We start from the raw sequence: 22,306 nt of genomic DNA, 5'->3' as shown, positions 1-22,306 counted from the left end.
AATAGAATGAACTTCAATAATAAAAAATGTAGATTTTAACATATCATTAAATAAATGTGACTTGTGTCATCAATTCATTATGGGGTAAAATAAGAAATTCTTTCCAGAAATTAGGTCAATTCAGATACTTTGCAACTTCGGTGACTTTACTACATTTTGTGATTTAGCATTTGTGTGTGTGTTGCTTTTGTGGTTGCTACAAGCCATGAATTCAGGCATAGCATGCAAGGATCCTTCTTTAAAAACAGTAGGATCCCTTCCATGTCCACGAAGTTCAGTATCGACGGAACTGTTACCTCTGACAAAACCATGAAAATCGACACTCCCGATAATGAATGATTTCGCACTGTCTTTCTTGATGCGGAAATGGGGTAAATTTGAAGAAAAGGTTCAACTTACGTGTCAGGAATGACAATATAAATCCACATTAATTAGCGATTTTTACCTTGCCTCTGTAACAAGCATTTGGTGTGGTTAAATTCATATAATACAGAAAGCAACAGATTTTAATTCGTAAGTTCGCAGAGCAACTACTTGTGCATTCAAGCTTCCTTGTGTGATCGACAATATTTGCAAATAATTTTAAATTATAATTTTGTTTATTCATTTTTGTTTTTGTAAATTTCGGTTATAAGAAGTGAACTTCATATCTCAAAGTATTCACTAAGCCAAGAAAATCGATTGTACACTATAAATGAAAAGCCTTAACATAACTATGACCTCGATGCACCCTTTAAAACTGCAGTTCATTTCATTTTTCATATAAAACTAATATGTGCCCTTCACAAACAGTTACATGATTTAGATTAATTAACACACACACACACACACACACACACACACACACACACACATGCCTGGCATAAAAGAGGTGGGAAAACACCCCCAAAGGATACAAACACAGAAATGTATTATTCAAATAATACAAAGGTAATAACTATATATAAGTAATGCATATTATCAAAAGGCTGGCGGGTCTTCCACATATCGTAATAATCACAATAATTAATCACAACGTTTTATGGACTCTTGATCGGAACATAAACTATCGCCGAAAACAGAAGACACTCAAAGTGGTTTCACGCATCCGAAGCGTAGTACATTTTAGTTGAGATAATGGACATAAAACTTAAAGTTGATCTCTTTATTTTTTAATATCCGTATGTTGCTTTAGTGAAAACCGCCAGCATGGAGAACTGTATAAATGTATGCACTAAAAAATAATCAGATTATATGTTAATAATATTGTTTTGTGAAATACAATCTGACTTCGTGAAATTTTCATCTAAATGATTAATACTTTTGACTTAGTAACTTCAGATCAATTTCAGGGGATTTGCACGCGATTGTATACATTTTGAACACGTATTTTTATTTTATTTTCTTTTTAATGAAAATGTCCGTGATCAAGCCGATATTGACGAAATCCAGCATGGTATCTGTTCTGTTTAATAATCCATCGTTATTCCTTGTCAGTAAAGCACTTGATACACTCCATAATTCCATCCTTCTAAGAGTCAGACCAGCGCTACAGTGATTGCGATTTTCGACTCGAAATATAAATGCATTTGCTATAGAGGTTTATCGTGGCGAAGGTTTTCCAAGTTAAGGAATGCACGTTGAATATGTGCTGCAAGAAAGGACAGGTCAACAAATGTCAATCAAATGACAAAGAAGACCATGATTTGTCGTCCTTCTTGACAGATATGTGCTAATTGAGCTGCTCGATGTAAGCCATAGTGTTACGTTGTTTTAAAACATAGCTGGATGGATGTTTTTGTGAGCAAAGAATATAAAAAATTGTTTTGTATCGACCCCCCTTCACTTTTGATATTAAAATGACCAAGAATTAATGGCGAGGTTACACGGATATTAGGCTCGAAACATTTTGAGCACGCAATTCAAAATCTAGCGTAAAATCCAAAATATCCAATAGGCTGTAACTTTAAAACTGGAGTGAAACTGAAATTGTGCAAAATTCCGGATTCACATACTGCAACATTTCAAGGATCTACAGTGGCAGTTGGTGGAGGGGGGGGGGGGGCAAAACTCTTTAGTTTATTTGTCTGTTTCCAGCCTTCCTTATATCTCCCCGACCCCTGCTGTACTAAGGATAAGTTTTATGAACAATTACCACATTAATTTAAGAATAATTTCGACGGCGCCGCCTTTGCCTGGCGCCCGCTGGAGGTGGGTGGTGGTGGGGGCAATTGCTCGCTCCTACAACACTCTCTTGCCGTCACAGCCGAACTAGATGGACTCCATTCTTGTCCGATTCGTCACGAAAATATCAGAAAAGAAAACTTTTAAAAAGTTCAAAAGCTTTTATTGTCTAGTTTGAATACCACATACACGTCTAATTTGATTGAGATAAAAGTTTGTGTCGTTTTTCGATTTGACTCTTTGTATCCGAGTTTATTTTTTTGTGCTAAAATTATTCGTTCTTGGGCGTGATTTTCGGGTTTTCAGCTTCAGTTTAAGTTTTGCACTCCAGACGTTTTGAAAATACCGGGACAGGTGTCCTTGTAGTTTGTACGACCTTTAGTTGACACGTGAAACACATGATCGCACTCAAGACCTAATGGCATGGTTAACTATATATTTTTACTGAGCCAACATTGTTGAGTTGAATTTTACCTAACAACAGTATACACATTTGATACCTTTAAATAGAGAAAATGGAAAATATAACACCACGACAGTATCAAAGGGGACGTATTGAATCCCCCTAATGGTTAGTTGCCAACATGTTCTGGTTGAAATAACATTTGTTTAATTCTCATTAATGTTGTTTTAAAAAGTAGCCGTATTTTAAGAATGTCCTACACCAAACATAATACAGACACAGATTAATCAGATACTCTTTAAGAAGGGACAAGCAATGAGGACTTCGTAACTTCGAAAAACAATAAAAGTCGTCATAGCAAGATATATAGATTATAGATCCATGTTACTTATCCTTGGTATATAAATGTTTTGCATGAATCGCTCCACCGTATGCCCCTACAGACAGTACACTATAATAATACAGCATAAATGTACTATCTAACACACACACACACACACCATGATAATAACAAGCCCCACCCACCCACCTGTGTGCTTTCTGACTAAAATGTGCAACCCCCTAAATAAAAGCGCCCATTAGAAGTTAAAACAATGTAATTGCACAGTCATTCCTGCATTCCAATATTCACCCTTTCTGCCAAAGAAAGTATATGAAAGACTTTATAAGCAAATCTTGAGAAATTTTAGCATTTTGCTTCAACAATGTTTCACCGGCTGTTATTCAAGGTCAGAAGCATATTTCGAGCAAGTGATCTCACTAAAAATGGACACGATTCTGCTTATGAAAGATCATAGTGTATACAAAGAAGAAAAAAACTATTGCTATAATACCACGTGCCATACGCAAGCGTAAAAAAGAAAATAGGTATAGCCTTGTTTAAAGAGCATCGTCCAATTGTGTGTGTGTACACACACACACACACACACACACGCACATACACACACGCACACACACACACACACACACACACACACACACACACAGATTTTTAGAAAATTATAATAGGTTTAAGAAACAACAACATCAACAATAAATAATTAAATATGTTAAAGTATGTGTGCCTCATAACCAACAAATTTAACTTCCAGTGTCGACAGGATATTGCAACTATGCATCATTGATTTTGCACACACTCAAGATAGATCTCAAGGAAAGTGTAAGCATACAGTTACGACGAAACATATTTTTGTAGGTTACTTGATGCAAGTTTAGTTTTGAGGTTTTCATCCAACCCAAATTGTTTTTCTCTCTCGCTCCATATTTCTGCGTATGTTACCACTTATGCATGATAGGGAAGAGGGGAACGGAAAAAAGAATGGATTGTGATGAAATTGCATACCATGTTAAATTCAGTTTAAAAACGGGGACTATTAATAATATTTATCGTTATTTTCATACGTCATTGCTTCTTGTGATAGAGTGGTTTCATTTGATCGAGTTGATGACGCTAAAAGAGTCGCTAATGATAACTGCTTTTTAATGTCGAGATTCTTAAATAGTCGGAACTGTAGGAATGAAGCCACTACAGTTCCGTGGTTATGTGTGAGTGTCACACTTCTTAATTGGTCTGTCTGGAAGAGGCAAAAGTGGAAAGAAATTTAGGATCGGCGCTCAAACCCAAACAAACAATTTCCAATCCGCCTACTAATAAGAGCGTTTTATTAAACTCAATTAGCATTTCCAATCATAGTTAATACCCAATATTCCCAACTAAAAGAATTAAGTTATTAGTTGAGAATTCAGCCCTCAGTTAGATTTATTCAATCATGGCTGCACATTGCAAGTTAAATTCCAACAAGAGTATTAAACTACCAATCAAATTTGAGTTAATACATCGAACCTTACAAGCTGAAAAACTAGTCAAAGAATTCAACCTCCAATCAGATGCAGCCTTTCATAGTTAGTATGTTTGAGTTAGCCCAAGTAGAAAAACTAGCTAAAGGTTTCAACTTCCAATCAAATTCGAGTTTACATACCTGATACCACCAAGGTAGAAAACCAACCCAAAAATTCAACTACTAATCAAATTCCGGTTTACAAACCTGCTTCCACCAAGTAAGAGTACGAACCGAAATTTTCAACTGTCAGTCAGATTTAGTTTAACGTAGTTATTTCAATCAACTAATATACCGAGCACGTTCTAACAGCCTTAAAACGCCAGATGTATTTTATTTCAAATCAAGCCCAGTTGTACTAGTGGACAATAAATAAACCCAATAATGTTTAAGCCACATGTGCAATTGATCACATATAGCGAGTTGAAGAATTTCAAAAATGACCCATTCGTTAATAAGTTGGAATTTTGTGTACTGAGTGTACATATGATTTATTAGTAAAAAGCAATCAGTAAAGTCAAATTGACTTATGTGCGTTTTGCATCACACATTTGATAAAGATAGGTGAAATTTTAATGGCGGTCGACGAATACATCAAATTAGGTTATTATATAGAGATATTGTCAAAATAGGTCCTCGAGCCAAATTGAGAAGTACCAGTTACATTATGGCAATGTTAGCAATCTTTGGTTCTGAGTTCTTCTCTGTGACTGCTGTTGTGGAACAGGTGCTAGAAAGTTGGTTAGCTGCTTTGGTATAAGAGGGTGGCATAGCTTGTTTTTGTGGTGACGTCACTGGATTTACGTCTTCTTTTTTTAGCAGACCACCTAGTGTACGCCTTCCCATTAAACTTCTATGGTTCCACTTTTTTCTCCGTACAGCTAATTTTCTTACCCACCTCTTTACAGTCGTGGTTCTGGTGGTGCTTGTCATATCACTGGTTGCCCTGCATTATGTGGGCTACCTCGTGTTTACTGCTTCCCCCGTCTTCTCTGTGTCTGTTTTAGTTGATTATTATCAGCAACATTTTGATGTAAGGTCTTAGCAGCGAGTAATAATAATAATAACAATAATAATGAGGACTTTGTATCGCGCCTAATCTTTAGAAGCTCTAAGCGCTTTAGAACATTAGAAAACACCTATAAGATAAAAAACATATAATGATATGATTACAAAAACAAACACCATGAAATTAGAAAACATAAAGAACACGCTGAGAATATTTAAGGTAGGAAACATTATTAGGTCTTTAAGTTTGTTCTTGCAGTCGAAATAAGTGAGTTTTGAGAGCACTCCTGAATGGGATCACTGTGTCTTTGTGTATAAGGTCAGTGGGCAATTCATTCCACGTTGCTGGGCCCTGGTATGCAAAAGAACGCTGTCCATATGACTTTATTTCATAGTGTGGAATAATGAGTATACGATTGTCAGAAGAGGAGCGTACGTATCTTACTGGTGTTTACACATGGGTGAGGTCGGATAGGTATGTTGGACTAGAGTCCGACAGTGAAACGTAGCACAGAGAATAAATTTTGTGTTTGATTCTGGATCGAATGGATAGCCAGTGTAGGGTACAGATCAGCGGGGAGGTGTGCTTTGATCATGGTACTCTAAGTATGATCCGAGCAGCTGTGTTTTGAACTTTTTGAAGTTTCTGGGCCAGATATTGAGATGAACCAGACATAATAGAGTTACAATAGTCCAGTCTTGAAAGTACTAATGAACACACAAGTGTTTTAGTGGCATCAACTGAAAGATATTTGCGAATTGAGCCGATGCGTCTCAGCTCAAGATATGTAGCCTTGCATATGTTCATGAATGTTGATACAATGTGAGAGTACTGTCCAGAGTAACACCTAGGTTTCGTACTGATTGTGTGAATTTAATGTTGGTTTTGCTGATATTTATTGTTTGAGGTAAAGGATGTGAATGAGAAAGACTTTGTGTTGTGATCAGAATGGCCTCAGTTTTATCATCATTCATCTGCAGTTGTTACATGTCATCCATGATTTCACATCAGAAATGCACCTCTCTACATTTTTATTATTCTTCTTATTCTTTGTTCTGTGTTCCTAGGTGCACGCTTTCTTTTCCCACCTGCCCTGCCCCGCACCTAGTCCTTGGTGTTCACTGCTCGAATGGTGAATGAATCTGAATCTGAATTGTGGCGCGAAATTGCTTGCTTGCTTATTTAGATTAAAGTGGTGTGCGTACATAAGTACATTTACCACTGGTTTCTGACTGCACGGCAGCCTGATAATTGTTCCTGGGGAGAAGGAAAGAGAGCCATATTCCCCAGGCGTTTATGTGTACACCGTGATCCCTTTTTGGACCCATTACAGTCTGACTGGTGTACTACTCATGAGAGGAATAGACCCACGCACTCATGATCTTAAAAAAAAATAATTCTGTTTACCAATCACTGTGGTGTCGACCAATGTAGTTTGTAACGTCAGTCGCGGTTGGTCTGCGACAATGACATTAAACTGGGACACCTTATTTAGGCGGGTGGAAATCATTCCACATCTCCGCACATGTGTACGACGTCCAGACGTGGAAAGTGAGGGAGATTCCGGTAAGAAGGCCATCCGCATGGAGTTACTGAAGACCAGCCCGTACTTAAGTATTTATGTCCAGTTATTTTTAAATAGATCCTAACAAAATCGATGTTGTGTAAGCCACCTGTGCAACTGAGTCAAATTCAACAAAGTCTTATAATATTCCTAATTCCTAACAATTCCTAATTATTTGTACAGAGTGTACATAATAAAAGGCCCTAATATTTTAAATTAGCTAATTGTCTAAGCGACAATTAAAAATGTAGTCACTGTTAGGTAATTAGGTTTAACTTTTGATGCAGGCGACCGAAAAGATCAAGTCAGTGCACACAAAACACAAAGATTTTATCAAATGGGTTCTCTAGCCAAACTGAGAACCAAATTCAATGAACCAATCAATTTGACGTGTTGCTCGATCTTTCCAAATTGAGATCAGGAACGTCGTCCAGGTAGGTCCGGAATTGGTTTCCACTGCTATTTTAGCGGTCATGACGTCTTTTCGGCATTAGCATAATACTGTGCTAATAACTGGTCACTGGTAATCCGTTTTTTTTTTGTTTATTCGGATTAAAATGCGTGGTAGACAGGTAACCGTGGGCTCCATGCTCCGTGTATATAGCCGCGCACCATTTGTCTTCTCTTCTTATGGTTAGACACGGCCCAAGTGCTGAATGCTTATCCACTCCTTTCTCCCTACTTTTATATACACATGTATGTGTATATATATATATATATATATATATATATATATATATATATATATATATATATATATATATATATATATATATTCCTAGTGACGACGAGTGCTTTGGTGTATTCCCCTGTGACGCTCCACTTATCTTGCAGCGAAATCCTTATGCGGCGGTGCCCTTTGTCGCTATCCACTGCCACTTTCGTCCTTTGTCTTCGCAGCATGTGGTGACTACGCTGCACTGCTCTGCGATGTTCACTGGACGACGTTCCCTGGCGCGAACGATGATGAGATTTGATTATCATCGCTTGTGCACAAAGTGCATGCACGAAGATTTAAATTCCGCAATAGCGGACTAATTAATTGTTCGAGGGGGACGGAAAAAGAGCCTCATCCCCCAACGCTTTAATGCACACAAAGTGTGCTACATTAGTTGACCTGCTTATAGATCAGTGAGAATCGGCTCATACACTCGTCTTTAGATGTCCGTGCAGGCAGAAGATGGACTCGAAGGAGTGGTCCAAACGTTGTCGAAACACAGCAGTTTAAGTGCACATCACAAGGCGAGGTTATATGTCTTCTGACGAATTCCTCTCTTAAATCATTCCCAAAATGTAAAGCAGATAATTTTAGCATAAAATAGGACGGCAAAGACTAATTTACACTGGGATAAAGACTTACCGATGTATACTTTTTTATGTACAAGCGATATGGGTCTTAACAAGAAGGATTGATAGTGGAGAGTAGAGGGGCTATGTGTATCAGAGAACTGACAGAGCATAGGTGAAGATTCAACGTAACTTTCATATTACAGGTCAACATTCACCATTAGCAAGTAAGAATTAAACTTTGTTGACCCGAAGTTACTAAACGGCAGACATAGATAAACATTTGACAAACCGATCGATGCAAGTTATGTCTACTCAGATTTTTATACGTCTTGGTACAGATGCTTGAATATCTAAGAGCTACCGTCAGGGAAAATTTCATAACTTGTTATTTTCATAAAGACACATAACTCCCCTTTAATAAACTCCACTACCAATTCCTTCCATTATGGGCAAAAATTGGTGTGTGTTAACACTGGATGTTTACCGCATTTGATGCGGCTTTTCGCATACGTTATGTATATACATAAAACTTCGCTTCAGATACCTTTTGTATCCTCTTGTTACATTAAATAATTTTGATTGCTAGTTAGATTATCGTAATTATACAGAATAATATAAATACATGTACAAAATTTCAAACTCAATCACCGTGACAGACATGCAGGGTCATGTAAATTGTTTATGGTACAAGGTAGAAAGTCATTTTAATTCTTCAAAAAGATGATGTAGTGTCATGGGTATGCCATCTTTGCATTAAAATTATGTTTGTCGTTATGAAAATGTTGTCACCATTTTTCAAGATCGTCTAGATTAGGTTAGATTTCAAAAGCTAAAGTATCGGTTCTGCGGATCCAGGGATAAAATGTTAAACATAGGAACTTTCATCTGTGATTCCTTTTCATCCGTGTATTCCGTGTATGTGTGTGTGTGTCTGCATGTCAAGAATCCTAAAATGTCATCAATTATTTACATTCCCGTGTTGATGGATACTCCTATGCGGAATTTTGCTCAGAAACAACCAGGTAGAATTGGACTATCCCCAGATTGTTTTAGCTACATCTAAATTGGTTAGGCTTCGCATAGCATGATTCAGCAATACGCTGATCTGAATTGTTTTCTCAAATCAGAATGCACGTACTGCCATTGTAGTATCAGCTTAACCCAGGATCGGACCGTTTGAATGAAGATGTCTATTAAATTTCTTAAACTCCATTCATTACTGCAAACTGGGACACACGTTTGTTCGTTTGTTTGTTTGGTGAAATTGTTAAATGCGAATAGACGAACGTCTTAAAATAGCATGGGGTATTCAAAAGCGCAAATACAAACAGAGACTGGTTGACCATAGTGAAAATTAACACGAATGCAAATCTTTCCACACACACAGTAAATACATAAATAATCAAATACAGGCATCAAGAAACTCTACATTCATCATTGCAATATGTACACTACCATAACTACCCGACGCATCAGTCTTGGGTATACATCACATTAAAATTATTAGCCCAGAGTATGAAAGTAATAATCTCAGGGAAAAACAGATATTGTGCTAATATGAAAGTAAACGGCTGACAGTTGATTTTGTGGTGTTAGTAACTGACGCCGGTTCTTCAAGGCTTACATGATTACCGCTCGAAATGTATGTCATTTTGTACTCACCAGAGATTTATTTTAACACACACACACACACACACACACACACACACGAGCCCTAAGGTTTCTAATATTTAATCATAACTCCTGCAAATAGGGTCATGTATTTCACCTCGAAACACGTTTTGGCCTATATCCGTAAAAGTTAATAGCTAACCACTCTGTATCGTCAAGAGTACAGTTTCATTGCATCAAAAGGCTCGAGTCAAGGGGAGCATGATATCAATAATATCAAATTAGTGTCAAGAATATGAATTGAAATTACTTCAGATATCAAGGCATGCAAACAGCGGTGCTCCTTAAATCGATGGAGACGATTTCACAGGTTGTGCATATTTTATATCACGCAGCGACAACCTTGCTAATTTTAGGTAACAAACTGACGGAAGAACTGTACTAATTAGTCGTAAGAAAAAGCGACAAATCCTGTCCCTGATAGCGTCAGTACACCCCAAACTTCAGAGATGGCTTCCACCAGGGAATGAAACATCTAAGAAAACCGATGGACGTTTGAATAAATTTATGATAAAGATCGCATCTCGTAGATATAGATGTCCACATCTACAACAAAATGTTTGGCCAACTCAATAAGTCTTGGGTCCATTTTGAAAATCATTGAGAAATGAATAGAGCCTTAGCCGGACTACTGAATAACGGTGCTGAATTATAACCATTTAAAATTATTGAGGAAGACAGGTGTCCACAACAGGCAGATATTCACAAGGATTTCTTAAGTGTAAGAATAATTAATATGCGTACGTTTAAAATGATCGTGCAGAATAGGTCACATAAGGAAGTTACCATCATCCTCACACATACTGGACAAATTTCAGCTGGCGTCATAATAACATGAACAATTACAACTGTAAAGAATTAAATTCATACATTTCAGCAGACTTTCTACAAGACATTGAACATTGCACATATTGCAACAAATGGTTGTAGACACAAAAGAGCATCGAGAAAGTTCAAGGCTGATGGGTACTATTGTATCCCACAACAGTTTGTGTATAACTAAATAGCTTCGGTAAACTCAGACACAAGCCATGAAAATAACAGCTTAAATAGCTGTTTGATATACATTTTAGACGTCGGCTCTAGCTTGCAACTAAATTAGTTGCATTTAAATGCTAAATTAAACTATTAAAACTATGTTTAGTAATAAGTGAAAATGATATTTTCTATGTTTCTTTTTATACCAGATATTTAAACTACACAAATCTAGAACATTTCTGGGACGTAATAATTATTGCTAGGTCTGCTTGGCATGTATGTTTTAGTCATGGTCTTCGACGTTGGACTTTAACGTGCCAAAAGCTCTTTTGCTTCCATTAAGGCTCTTCCGTTGTGTCGGACACTGTGTTTGTATGAAGAAATCACGCTTCGCACGGACTCAGGCCTTGCTTTTCACTTTGATCAGTAGGATGGTTATGTGTGCAACTTGTATACGCAATAGCCGCTACCAGTAATTAAAAAATAAAAAAATTAATAAAACCTTTTCCATATTTAGATTTTCTGCTTTCACAACCTTTTCTATGCATTCCTCCATTTCTTCCGGATCTCCGTCTATTTCTTCCAAATAATTTTGCTCGAATGTTCCGATGTTTCTTAATGCAGTTTTAATTCGTTTCCCACTAGCTCGTATACCACTTCTGGTCGCAAAAGGGCAAAAGCTAGTCGAAACGTGATCCTGTACTCGGACACAGAATGTCCTGCACAATGGAAAATCCAAAGCGAGCAAAGTAAACATGTATATGGCACCTTAAATGTCTGAGAAAAAAAAAAGAAACAACAAAAAACATCGTAAATGTTTTACAATTAATTACTAAAGAGAGTGGCAACAGTTTCATTCATTGTGTCGCTGCAAACAGTAATTGGTTACAAGACTGCAAACAGTAATTGGTTACAAGAGAGGACCAGCGTCTAGAATATCCATCGAAGAGCTGTATAGTTTTACCTAGGACTTTCGGACTGTGCACTGATTGTTGCCTTTTCAGTAGTTACATTGGTTACCTACAGTTATCATCATGATTTTTCAATATCTTTTGTTTCTATAACCTTTGTCATAATATGTGCAAAGTCTAACTCCTTATTAAAAGCTGTATTTTATTGGACTTAATGTTTCGTTCTAGTATTCTACCAATTTAAGAATTTTATTCTTTACAGCTGTTAATTTATAGGACGTTGCTGTGATGAAAACTGAAATTTTACAATTTTGTCTAAACATGATGGTAGATGATGTAAATTGTTTTGCGTAATCTATTCAGCAAGGTCAGTTTAAGTCCATGCAAAATGTCTATTCTTATCCTTAACAGATCAACGTGTATACCTAGCTATTGCGATTTCTTTAATAATTTTAAGGTCGCGCTCTAACTTTTCGTAATTTGCATAGGGTTTAGTTTTTAAAGAACACGAAATTCCCAGGTTTTCTTCAATGGTTACCCTGGGTGTAAAAAACAACGTATTTTTTTAAAGAACAATTAATTCCCATTACATTGGTGTATTATCGATGGGCGTAATTTGGGTTATATAGTATGCAGCTTAGCCTTACTTCAGAAGTGCATGTTTCAAAACAATGCTAGCTCCGGTTTGGTCATTGCCACACCCTGGACTTTAAAAGGGTCGAAAAACAACGATCTGATAACTTCTATTTATCATTCATTAAACGTGCTGTCGGAAGCTGGCATTGTTCTAATCTGGCAAAATGCTTTTTCTCTTATTTTGATAACTGCAAAAGTTAATGCAGTTTTGACTAGTTTTGGCTCGTTTTTGTATCACATGGGAGCAACCACTTTATCAGTTGTCTTCTTTAGATAGTGCATTGTTTCCATAATCACCACATTAAAAAAAAATTCAGTCACAGTACACGAAAGTATTATAGAGGTATGCCAACATTCTCTCTATTGCGCATGTTGCCCATGCAAACAACTTCACCGTGTGTTTGTGCGTGTGTGAGTGTGATTGTGTGTTAAAACCGTGTACAGCATACTAGCAGAGTATAGTTGGTGATGTTCTCTTCACTAATTGTCCTTATAGTTTAATTGGCCTCGTAAAGTTGTTAATTTTGTTGAATTCTTGGGTCTGCCCGGTCTAGTCATTTCTTCGTTTGTGAAATACTCAAGTCCTGCTGGTCTAGTAACGTTTATAGTAGTGTAAATATGCAGATACTGGAATTAAAATGTCCCTATGTATTGATTTATTGCTTACGTGAAAAAGAGAAACTTTATCTTGAAACTTTATTCTCAATATTTACTCTGCTAGCACTGTGCCAAACAGATTAAAAGCTCCGAGTTGACACATTTCTCAAGAACCAGAGCGTTGAAGGTGTTGATTGAATATCTGACTTGTTCCTACATTGTAACTTTTAAATCCATTGAAGACTTTTTTATATTTTGTGCTCTAGATTCTACAAAGTATAAGAATCTAAGGATACTGCATACATCAGAACAATATAAACATGATCCGAACCAGGCAGTGAAAGTGAAATTCCAGAGGATAGGAGAGGGAAAAAAAATCAGCTTCAGCGTTTTGTGTTTCACATTTGAAGGAATCCATGGCTGACAACCCTGAACGATCCGGGGCAACGATGGACAATTTTTATGACTATACAAAAGATGCACGATTTGAGTCCATGTGGGACTATCCACGAAGGACTCATCTGTACCGGAAACACAAGGACTTACGTGCCGAATGTGAACGAAAACTAAAGTACTATCAAAGGAACCAGTCCATCTTCTGCACAGAGACACAACGTCAACAACAGATGGTCTGGGATCGCTTCTCGCGCCTTCAGAAGCATACCATTGAGGATAGTCCAACGAAAAGTGATGCACCAAAGTTTAGTTACAACCGGTTCCGGGATGTTCCCAAAAGGAAAGAATCGCTAATGGTAAGTTTAAAAAGTCTCAGAAAATCCAACGAGGAAATTAGCAACAGACGATTTAGTCAATTGAACATTCCAGATAATTCTCAAACATCTCTATTGAGTCCCGCAGGGCGACGTATAAGTCAAGTAAATATCCCTGTTGGAGGCTTCCAAAGAGAGGAAAATATAATGTTCACTGCCGTTGGAGACCAAGGACAAAAAAGAAGTGTTGAAGAGGCCCCTCAGTCTTCGTCGTCCAAGCAACAGACGCAGCAGGAGTCTCAGCAAGATAATAATGATGCATTCCGTCCCATTTTGGTCAGATCCGCATCTTCTGGTGGGGTTCCAATGGGAGAAGTGAATACGACAGATCTGTCACTGCGTAGATCAGCAACCACTTTGCAGAAGGAGGTTTTGCGCTTCCTCTTAGAGGGGCCTGATAACTACAAGTCTCCCTTTCATCGGAGAAAAAAGGGATTTTAGTACACGTATTTGTGTCCTTATATACTAGTTCTTCTGACTGTTACCCGATAAAGGTATCATGTTACTGGATATTAGGTTATATAGCAAGGTAAAGAACACAGTTTTCATTTGCTGAAGCTGACATAATGCAACATTCTTTTGTTTCTTTCTTTAGATGAATAAATGAAAACAAAATATCAGAACAGTTACAATGCATGTAAAAAATATAATATAACTTAAAGGATTTTTTGTTTCTGGAAATAAGTTCAAACACAACCTTGCTCGAAGAAAATGACATCTGTCCGTCAAAAAGTAACTAAATTAAATCAAAAGTTATAACTATGAGTACTCCATCTCGGTTTCGCGGGTTAGTTGCCAATCAAACTCAAAATCCTATGAATACTGACCAATCCATTCGTCACATTAATGATATGAATTACGTCATTGGAAATTTCAATAGAAATGCTTCCTTGTCTCGATAAATAAATAAACACCCACATATTCAATAGAGAATATACAATTCAAAGCCGGATAATTTCGACTTTTATGTCTAATTTTCTTAACATTTAAACTCTGTTCTCTAAAAGTATTGCATTTTTCGTTATGAAAGTTTCATACAATAAAACATTGATTCTAAAGGAAAGGTTATGTTAATCAGTGATTAAATCACGTTTATCCCATTGAGCCGCCTTGTACAGAATACTTTTAAAAACAAAAACAACCCCACTATTCGGGGATTTCAGCAATTAGTTGATTAATTAATCACTTTTTCCTATGCAAATGAATCAACTACTGAACTGCTTGATAATAGTATACTGTCTCTACGAAGCATATGACATGTCAAGATAGGCGTACATTATTGAACTTTGTTCAAAAAGAGTTACGATGGAAATCGATTAACCTGGACCGAATATCTGGTGCAAGCTATTTTTAAGTCAAAATTGTATTTTCATTTAACATTCTTTCTTTTCCAAATGTAAATAGATGCAGCTAATTAATTGTTAATTAAGTGATAAACAATTAAGTTATGTCAAGGCAGTATTGTGTATCGATTCGTTACCAGAGAGGGGCTGTATAGAGCTTCTAATTTTATCCCATCGCTATTGAAAACTTTGAACGCTAAATAATAGTCAAACATCCATACATTACTATTTGCATTAATGCTGACATTTGAAGAAAAATCTCTTTTGTACCATTAGAAGGATAATTTTGCTTTTGAATTGATTAAAATTTTAGACTGAATCTCAGAACTGATCTTTGTGTTATGAATAAAACCTCGAGTATTCAATATGAATATTCCCTTTAAAGTAATTTGATGTGAAAACTATACGAATGTGTAAAAGACCGGTGGCTGGGGTTAGTAAATACGTACTTATATATTTTTATAATTTACTTAATAAATGTAATCCTATTTTCAAACTTTTATTATTAATTTTTATTCTCATCATTGTAGGTTAACCACCGAGTTGAACAACTAACACAGAGATTTACTGAGGTTAAATCAAGTATCGAAAATCTATGTCTAAATTCGATAAGATGACCCTGTATAGAATAGTCCATAATAATCTAATGATTCAGTGAAATTTATAGCTCTAGATTCTATCCCGAATATGCAAGGGCTTTAGTCACCCATCTAAGTATAATGGTTTTCTGTGGCTTTTCCTGTTTCCTCCATCAGTCAACACATCGTATGTCTAAGAACAGTGCCTATGAATGATCAACACACGTCATGTTGAAATGAGAGATATGATGATACATTTGAACACCTACAATAATCTGCCGAAAATATGTAACTCAGTTTTTCCCAATTGGTTAGTGTTTGATGGATTCGGAGTAATTTATAAAGACAGTGTGTAACCTATTAAGTAATACTGAGAGAGAGAGAGAGAGAGAGAGAGACAGAGAGAGAGAGACTTTTAAAATAATACATTCTTTAAGAACATGTATCAGCTGATTTTTATATTTGAACATTTTGAAGTAGTCTAAGGCGTGGAAGTTTCTAATGGCGCCGAAGAGCGAGTGTGTGTGTGTGATTTTCATTTTTAACGTAGCTCTACAAATTTCATTCATATCGCTACTATGTCTGAAGTTTTTATAGTGATGTCTAGCACTGGGGCATCATGTCGCAGACAGGTAGCATCTTTATCCTGACACCATGCCGACCAGTCCCAACACGAACCTCTCTAATGCTGAGCGCCTAGCGAGGGAACTGTTAGTACAATTTTTATTAGTCTTTGTTATGACTCGGTCGTGGTTCGAACCCACCACCTCCCGCATTTTTCAAGTACAGTTAAATTTTTGTTTAACTTGTTTTTAATCTTTAAATTAATTATTGAACATTTAATCGATGATTTTTTTAACAAGCAAAAATTTGAATATATAATTCATTTTTGAAGATAAATGTTGGTGGACAAATGAGGAAATATATCGTTTGCAATTGTATGGGAACACAGCAAGAATTAAAAAATTTGTTACCAGCGTAATTGAAAATATAAATTGAAAGAATAAAATGCTTTTTATTTATTCCAAATAAAAGTTTGATTCTGTTCGTTCGGAGCAACCATTCGCTAAAAAGAAGAGTCAGGTATTCGCAGCATGAACAGGTATGTCATGTGACGCGTGGTTATTCACTCTAAACGGGTATCCACTATGAGCAGGTGTACTGTGCGCATGGTTCGAAAGCACACGGACTCCTGAAAATAACATAAATTAATTTTAGTGGAAAGAATACGTTTCATCACTCGATTTAAGCAACGACAACGATTAAGCTATGCAAAGAAAAAATATTTTCAGGAATTTACATCATCATTAGAGATGAACTGTTTGGCACTTCAACCGTGTTTGAGAAAGAAAAATAATGGTATACCCTGCTTAACAAGGAAATATGTGCAAGTTTATAAGATCAGTAGAAAGTGATAAATACTTCAAGAACCTTACGGTAATTTAGATCTTTCGCACAATAAAATTCGTTCTTGCAATGACTTCAAATTTGACCGTGCAATCTGTCCATCGAATGCATGGAAAATGCAACATCTACAAATGTAAATGGCTTTCTGCTTGCAAAAAATTACAAAATCGTTAAAATGTAAATGAACTCGCATTTGGCTGTCAGTGATCTACCCGCTCCTTTTAAATGCTATATTTTCAAATCAGAAGACTAATGATTTTTCTGCTAATTCTTTTTTTCAAGGCGTGGGTGGTTTTCATATAAAATGTGGTATTAATGAAATATAATTAGAAGTTGACCACAATAATTTGGTTGCAATGCACATTACACAGCGTTATAAATCAGGTAGATTTACTGATAATCCTGATGCAAATCTCTTTAAACATTCTTTGCCTTTGAAAAACATGTTTGCTGACATAACTTTACATTAGCCAAATTTAATTTTGAAGAAACACCTTTTCAAGGTTTGTAAGACACTGCAACATCTCAGACATGGTAGATGCAACAAAACCATCATGTGCGCATGTGCAAGCACTAACCTTGGTTGCATCACCATTCTAGTTTTTCATGATATGCATATAAATAGCAGTTCGAAACGATATCATAAAAAAGTAGCAGAGAGGGAGAACAGACCTTTCGCTGAAACGACATTTTTGAAAAATAAAGCTTCCTACGAAGCCTCTAACTACAACCGAGAGTTTCTCTAATTGGGTAACTTTATTTTTGTCGTTCGTGTTTTTCAAAATTTTATTTACCCATTGTGACACTTAATTTTGGTCGCACCCTCTCTGCTGCTATAAATGTGTGAGTAATTAAATCATTATTTTTTCAGTCTCTCAACCAGATATTTTATCAAGACCTATATGATATCGAGATCGAGGATCATGTAAATTTACTGTTATAAATCCGTGTGGAACAGATTGTGCTTTTGAAAAGAAGTTTTTGAAATTAATCATGTCCATATCCTCTGAACACCAAGTCTGATGAATATTTCGCAGAGTATGTGTATCGACTCTATTAAACACAACTAAAATATTACAGTTATCTCTGATCACATTAGGTATTTGTGTATACCATTGAGTAACATAAATTACGTCTGTGTTTTGTGTCTGCCTCAAGAAGATATTCTTGCTGGATTTGATTGAATGTCAAGCATTACATCATCGTATACTACGAGATTATTAATAAATCTATCGAGGTCATCTACTGATGGAGCTGCATCAATATCGGTGATAAAATAAATAATATCATTACCATTCTCGTCCAACAATTTTGAGTTTTCATTAAAATCTGTAAGCACCTCGTAACATCTCTGTTCATTAACTGACGGAACTACTAAATACAACTTATCCCACTTTCGCAATCTCATTATCAAATTAAGCAGTAATTATGTTTTACCCAATCCGGATGGACCTATTATTATCATTCTAATGGAATTCGGTAAAACAGAAACTTTTACTGGTTCTTGTTTTCGTGTCGCTGAGAAATCAATGACTTCCATGTTTTACACATATAAAAAATAATATGGATCTATTTTGTGTTCGATGTAGAGCATCCATCTCCACCAGTGGATTAACAACAATAATAACATAAAATAAAAAGCGTGCACTTACAGGCGAACGTGTAAAATGTGGCACAAAAAATATAAATTTCGTATCATATGAAAACAGGTGGTGATATTGCTGCTTCATTATTAAAATTACCAGGAACTCCATGGGCTAAATATCCAGGAGAAAAACATTTTCCAGGATACAATTATTGCGGCCCTGGAAATTGAGTTGATATCTGACTTGATGAGCGAAATCAACCAAAACCTGGTGAATATCCGATAAAAGAAATTGATAAAGCATGTCATATTCATGACGTTAGGTATACATATAAGGAGTTCCAACAACGACATATTGAAGATGTGAAGCTGATTCACTCGTTAAATTCCATAAAAAATAGATTTTTCAGAGAATCATTAGCTAATCAGTTGGTAAGATCTGCGGTGAAAGGTAAACTAGTATTAGGAGCCGGTAAATGATCAACCGATTAATATAAAATAAAGGAATCGCTTTATTATAACCCAAGAGGATATTGGAAAGGTAGAGAGGTGATTAGTAAACTTGCTGATGCAGCAAATGTTGTACGTTATGTTGCTGCAAATTGGTTAGCACGACAGGCAATATGGCAAATTTCCCTACCACCACCTAAAAATTTCCGCATGCACATTTTGATGTCAGCACTCCTAATGAAGTTCATCAAGCAGATTTTATTTTTACCACACGATACTATTAAAATTGGTAGACGTCAATCACGTACATACAAATACGCGTTGACTGTCGCTGACGTTGCAAGTAGATATAAGGCGGCAGAGCCGTTATCTACTAAAACAGCAACTTAAGTTTCTTCTGGTTTTGAACGAATTTATCAACGAAGACTCTTGCGATGGCCACAGTTGTTACAGGTTGATCCTGGCAAGGAATTTCTTGGTGCAGTATCATCTCTAATGAAAATACATAACATCAAAATTCGACTAGGACACACTGCAATTCATCGCGATCAGACAATTGTTGAACTATTTAATCGAACACTTGCAGAGCGGTTATTTGGATATCAATATGCGGAGGAAATAATTCAGAAAGATATGAGATCTCGCGTATGGGTTGCAAGATTGCCAAGTGTGATAGCTGCATTAAATAATGAAATTAATCGAACAACCTCCATGAAACATTAATGCGATTACAAAAATAATTTAATCACACGAGTTGTTTTACCAGAACTTCAGGCCCATTAAGATAAGCTGTTTTATGTATAGCTTCAGGATCATATACAGATGATAAAGATGATAATTTTGATATTCGATTTTTTGGTATTAAATATCCTTAATTTCAACGTCGGCTGATTCAGAATAATTAAGTACATATTTTCTTGTTTCATTCTCCATTCGCCCCATGATGCACAAGTGCCGATATGTAGTAGTTCTAGCAATAATGTATCCTTGTTAATATTAAACAGCAAACTCAGAATTTATATTTATTTTCGATAATAGATTTATCGAAACATACGCAATCATTGAAGATCTTTAATGAGTAAACTGTGGAGACTCACCATCGATATACTCACAATTGTACCTAATTTAGTTCCGTCTGATAAATTAACATTACTTTGACTTATAAATATGTTTCTATTCGCTGTATCAACATTTATAAAATCAAGTTCAGTATCATCTATAACCAATTTTGTACAATGTCGTTTATGATCATATGATCCTTCTTGGGTGAATTTACCGAATATTTTTCTGGCAAGATCTTTTGCGATTTTATTTTCAAAATCAGCCCTATCACAATTTTCATCATCATAATATTTCTTTTGTTGTTATAACCAAACTTCTTTCTGCGGACGATTTGATATAATTGCCTCACTTACAATCAACGATATCAGTATTTTTACATCGAGCCTGTATCGGAATAATACTGTTGGTGCCCAATTTTTTTTCTGAAAAGTGTTTGCCAAACCAAACATAACAAATTGAATGAAGATTTTCAGCAAACTTAAATGACTCGATACAAGCGAATCCAATCAGGTCAAAATCTGGTTATTGCTCCATTTATCGATACTCTGGTCATGTCGTGTTTTGGGTGTCCAAATCGCTCAAAATATTTAGAATACTCTCCCATTCCAAGAAAAATTCCTGGATAACATGCAACCATATCAACCGAGATAACATCTTTATGATCATATTTACTATTCCACAATCCACCGTGTACATATTCGACACAACTCGATATTATATAATCGAGAAAATCAAACCGAGTTGGTTTCCACGAATCTTTCTCTCTAGCAAAATGAGCCACGACTGATGGAATCTTAAAGCAATGACTCCGCAATTGCTCGGTATCATTGGTACATTTCAACGCAAGATTTTTCCTTTCTTCGTGGAGTGATTTTGTGCGATAAATATCTCCATTAGGTCGTACAAATTGATTCCAGCACCGTAACTCTGAAATAACCATATTGACACAAGACCACTCTTACTTATTTCGTTAATAAAACCAAACGTATCACCGTTATAAAATTTAACAGTTCGATCTCGTGGAAATATTGCTGCTACAGATGTCCACGCATGCGCATTATGATCAGTAATATTTTTCGGAGCTCTTTAAGATTTATATTTCGATTCGTAGAAAATCTCTTCTGTTATTGTTTTTACTTTTATTGTGAATTTTAATTTCTTTCCAGAATCCTAATTCAGCAACATTGTTTATTGTAGCTGCTTTATCCTTGACTGATTCAGTCCAATCATTTATGTTATGATTTTTTTTCTCACGTTGCTGATCTGTTAGTTTATTTCCAGATAATCGCGTTTCTAAAATGTTCCATTACACGTTCGGCTACACTATTTTGTTTTCAAAATGTTTAACGGTTTTAGATCATGAACGCTGGATTCAAACAAAGAATGGCTTATGATAGGTTCTACAACTTCTTGTAACAATGCACGCGTAAATGAATTCTTTGAATATCATTTACAAAGTGGACTAAGTAGGGCGTTTAGGACCAAAACCATTTTTGAAGTGTGATGATGGAGTTAGAGGAGAAACACAGTTGTGTGTGCAATGTGGTGGTAAAATACAGAGCTGTAAAGATATTATGATAAATAAATAATACCGACCATGATAAGGTTATACGAAACGCTGAAGACTATCTCTCTAGATTTTTAAAATAACGATTTAGATAAATAATCATTTAGACAAATAATATTATATATAAATTGACGAAAATGAGTTTCTAAAACACCATATCATCAAGAATTACGAGGCATCTCGTGATGGTTTTATCAGGCACTGTCGAATGAAAAAGCAATCGGTAGTAATGGTTATCTTCAATTTACTGTTGGGGGATGAAACATTATTTCTGTCACCGGTTCGTTTACGAATGTTTTACCGGATTGATCGAAGACGGTCTTGTGATCAATGATATTGATTCAAATCCGAAGAAAATAATTTAAACAATTTACAGGTGGTTACACAGAATCAGAATTTTGCATACGTTGGTACTGGAAAATAATTTTTTTTTCCTGGAGCCGTTAAGTCCATAAATATAGAGACTGGTGAAGAAAAATATTTT

General features: G+C 35.9%; 1 protein-coding gene across 2 annotated transcripts in view; it reads left to right on the top strand.

Annotated features, from left to right (window-relative positions):
• Positions 1 to 15,669, top strand: part of LOC149773987 (uncharacterized) — a 44,944-nt gene extending 29,275 nt beyond the window's left edge. For both annotated transcript variants that reach the window (XM_089945918.1, XM_089945919.1), the window contains exon 2: positions 13,327 to 15,669. In XM_089945918.1, coding sequence (XP_089802044.1) covers positions 13,477 to 14,271 — 795 coding nt within the window. In that variant the 5' untranslated portion in view covers positions 13,327 to 13,476 and the 3' untranslated portion in view covers positions 14,272 to 15,669. The remainder of the gene's footprint in view (positions 1 to 13,326) is intronic.
• The last annotated feature ends 6,637 nt before the right edge of the window (positions 15,670 to 22,306 follow it).

This window comes from Sinohyriopsis cumingii, unplaced genomic scaffold (genome assembly GCF_028554795.1).
Source record: "Sinohyriopsis cumingii isolate HCF-2022 unplaced genomic scaffold, ASM2855479v2 utg000459l, whole genome shotgun sequence".
Lineage (NCBI taxonomy): Eukaryota > Metazoa > Mollusca > Bivalvia > Unionida > Unionidae > Sinohyriopsis > Sinohyriopsis cumingii.
Note: the sequence above shows the minus strand (reverse complement) of the source record. Positions and strands in the feature narration are given on the sequence as shown.